The sequence below is a fragment of the Sphaeramia orbicularis genome, chromosome 2 (assembly GCF_902148855.1).
Source record: "Sphaeramia orbicularis chromosome 2, fSphaOr1.1, whole genome shotgun sequence".
Lineage (NCBI taxonomy): Eukaryota > Metazoa > Chordata > Actinopteri > Kurtiformes > Apogonidae > Sphaeramia > Sphaeramia orbicularis.
In genome coordinates, this window is record NC_043958.1 from 24,817,619 (window position 1) to 24,821,396 (window position 3,778).

At 49.6% G+C, this 3,778-nt stretch overlaps 1 protein-coding gene across 1 annotated transcript; it reads right to left on the reverse strand.

The window, feature by feature from the left end:
- Positions 1–1,550: 1,550 nt before the first annotated feature.
- Positions 1,551–3,233, reverse strand: LOC115436568 (uncharacterized). Its single transcript, XM_030159441.1, has one exon. It carries the CDS (start codon positions 3,231–3,233, stop codon positions 1,551–1,553), a length of 1,683 nt encoding a protein of 560 aa, XP_030015301.1.
- Positions 3,234–3,778: the final 545 nt, after the last annotated feature.

The window sequence follows — 3,778 nt, forward strand, 5'->3', positions numbered from 1 at the left end:
GACAACCACGTCCTCCTGATGGACAAATGTCCAGATGTGTGTGTTTGTGTGTGTGGATGTGGGTCTGTTGTGGACTCACGTTGGACCTGATGATGGATATGGTTTGGAAGCAGGTGCTGTAGTCTCTGGAGGCGGAGTCTCCGCTGCTCTCCATCCACTGCCTGATCTTCAGCTCCAGCTCGGCGTTGGCGTCCTCCAGGGAGCGCACGGTGGACAGGTAGTCCAGCAGACAGGTGTCCAGGGTCTGCACCCAGAACTTGTCCATGTCGGTGGGAGGATGGACGCTGGCGGATCTACTGCAACAGAGGTTTGGAGCAGCGGCGACAGCAGAAATGTAGCCTCCACTGCCAACGCTAACATTCCCACTGATGGTGCTTCCACCTTAACAGAAGCACCTCCTTAAAAACAGAACCACCTTAACAGTCTGTCACCTGTCCGTCTGTCTGTCTGTCTAATGTGCACATTTCACACCGTGTAGACGCTTTTACCATCAGACCATTTTTAAAATATTTTAATCCAAACGTTGTCGTGGAGGCGGACCGTTGACACCTTGGTTCAGGATGACATTGACTCTGGATTAGCGCTGACATTTTTACCGTCCAACCATTTTGGGGTAAATTTGGGCCATTGTTCAAAAAGGCCCTTTTTTTGGACTCCACATTTGTCCTGTGGGTTTCAAACCTGTCCACATTTGTCGTACTGAGGGCCTTTCAGAGCGTAGACACAGGTGTCCACTTGTACTGGATGTGGACGCTGTCAGACCTGTTCACATCAGTATGTGTTCAGTGTTTGGGTTTGGGCCCAGGGCCTGGTGTGGTCTAGGCTGAATCCCACAGATCTACGGGGACAGTCTGGACAACACCAACACTAACGGGTTCTTACATGATATCAACTCCACTGAAGCTCCTATTGAAGCAGATGTTCTTCTAGAGCAGGGGTCTCAAACTCAGATCCTCGAGGGCCGGTATCCTGCATGTTTTAGTTGTTTCCCTCCTCCAGCACACCTGACGGTCGTTATCGGGCTTCTGCAGAGCTTGATAATAGGCTTATCATTTGAATCAGGTGTGTTGGAAGAGGGATACATCCAAAACATGCAGGATACCGGCCCTCGAGGATCTGAGTTTGAGACCCCTGTTCTAGAGACTGTTCAGGACGGTTGGACTGTTTTCTGCATTTTTTCAGACTCATCTGATCTTCAACAACAGGAAAGAATCCAAATCAAACAAACCCCTGAACAGTCCCTTTGGTCCATCTGAGCTAAACTGTCCCCATATTTATATAAATGTGTTCCAAACACAAGTGTGTGATGAGTGGAATGACACAAAGAGACACAAAGAGACACAAAGAGACCCGGTGGAGCCACTGTTTGAACTGGACCAACTCACTGATGTTTATTTATTCATCTGTTGGACATATTCACACCACACATCCATCCCATAATAACTCCTATTATCACAGGCTTTCCCATGTGACATAAACGTCCCAGTGGGTCAGGACCTGGAACCTCCGACGGTGCCGGTGGATGTTGTTTATGTGTGTTCAGGTCTTTGTTAGTGGGCCGGACATGTCCTCATGATCCGGTCCAGCTTGTCCTGTATCTGGTCCAGTTTGGTGTTGAGGGTGGTTATGTCTGGCACCAGGAAACCGATGTCAACGTTTTGGAAGGTGCGGGTGCTGTTTTCACATCTGTTTCCATAGTAACCATCAGGACAGTCACATAGGTGTTCATTGGAGTCCAGCAGCCGCCTGCACACGCCTCCATGCTGACAGTAGTCAGGTGAGGAACAAACCGGCAGCCGTCTGGACAGGTAGAAGTCCACCTTGTACGGAAAACCAGGGGGAGGGCACGCCACCTTTTTGAAAACAGGTGGTGTCAAGATCACTGGGGGGGGAGGATAAGTAATTCGGGAGGAATGACGACGCACTGGGGGGGGATCATAATCCGGAACATAATTTAAAAATCTGGCATAGTCTGTAAAGTTTCTATAATCCACTTCGATGTTAGGATCATCTTCAGGGAGCACCGTAACGTGACAGTCCAGGTACTTCTTTTTAAAGTGCCAACACTGGGTTTTAGCAAAGCATCTCTGAATGGCAGACTCAACGTCCGCGTTTCCTCTGTCCTCTTCCTTGTGGGTGTATCCCACCGCCACCACCAGCTCCCCCACAGGTACACGCCACATATGGACCAGTCTGTAGTAGACCTCATCCTCCTCCTTGTATACCATCACTGTCCACTTGTACCAGAAGTACTTCTCCTCCAGAGTCTTTTGGACGTCGGCAGCGATCTCCTCTTTTTGGTCTTTGGTGAATCTTTTGCTGACCACCTCTACGTCTTTAACCAAGTACTGCTCAAAGTTGTCCAGACAGAACTGCAAAGCATCATTCTGAGCTTTGAAGACGTTCTTGAACATGCTGTTATGTTCTTCCTGTTTATGTGATGAGCTGAATCCGATGAGTTTCCAGTGGAGCTGGTTGAGGACCATGCCCTTCCACAGCAGACTGCTCAGGTACAGGTTATAGCGGCCTATCTCACTGATGCTGCACTTGAACTTGTCCCTCAACAGGCTGTTGATGTTCTTGCTCAGAGACGTGCCGTTGACCGTCAGGTAATGGTAGATGTTGGCCACGCTGCCCTCAGTCCCTGAGTTCTCATAGAAGTTGGCGAAGATCTCGGCCAGCCTCAGCTTCTCCTCTTCACTCGTCACCAGCTTGAGGTTCTTCTGAAGCTCATCTAACTTCCTCCAGGCGTTCAAGATGTGATTCTCATCTTGAGAGTAGACGCTGGCAAAATTGGACCACTCCACTTCTTTGGCCAGGTCGGATATCTGGAGGGCCAGATTGTCCAGCCTCCGGTTGACCTCATCGAAGCCGTTGCTCAGCTCTTCCTCCTGAGGGACAAAGGCCAAAACCACGTTGACAATTGAGAGGACCAGACTTCCGATACCAGGCGCCAAACTGGCTAAGCTGGCCAGGCCCTTGAACATCGACGCCAGCTTCTTAGGTTGGATTTGATTCGTCACGTCTCTGACCGTGCTCAGGAAGCTAATGCCCACCTGGAACCCAGTCCGGACCTGTTCTTTGGTGGTTGAATCCAGCTCTCTTTTGAGCCTGCGAAGGGCTGGGAGGTCAGCAGGTGAAGGGTCATGTGACTCAGCAGCTGAGGTCGTCCAATAAACAAAGAGGATGAGTGAGAACCACAGCATGATGGAGGACGTCCGAGGAAACGCCATGACTGAAACACAGAGAAACATTTAAGACACAAGTGGACCCAAGTCTGAAGGGTCAACATTTAAGACAGAAGTGGACCCAAGTCTGAAGGGTCAACGTTTAGGACAGAAGTGGACCCAAGTCTGAAGGGTCAACATTTAAGACAGAAGTGGACCCAAGTCTGAAGGGTCAACATTTAAGACAGAAGTGGACCCAAGTCTGAAGGGTCAACATTTAGGACAGAAGTGGACCCAAGTCTGAAGGGTCAACGTTTAAGACAGAAGTGGACCCAAGTCTGAAGGGTCAACGTTTAAGACAGAAGTGGACCCAAGTCTGAAGGGTCAACGTTTAAGACAGAAGTGGACCCAAGTCTGAAGGGTCAACGTTTAAGACAGAAGTGGACCCAAGTCTGAAGGGTCAGCATTTAGGACAGAAGTGGACCCAAGTCTGAAGGGTCAACGTTTAAGACAGAAGTGGACCCAAGTCTGAAGGGTCAACGTTTAAGACAGAAGTGGACCCAAGTCTGAAGGGTCAACATTTAGGACAGAAGTGGACCCAAGTCTGAAGG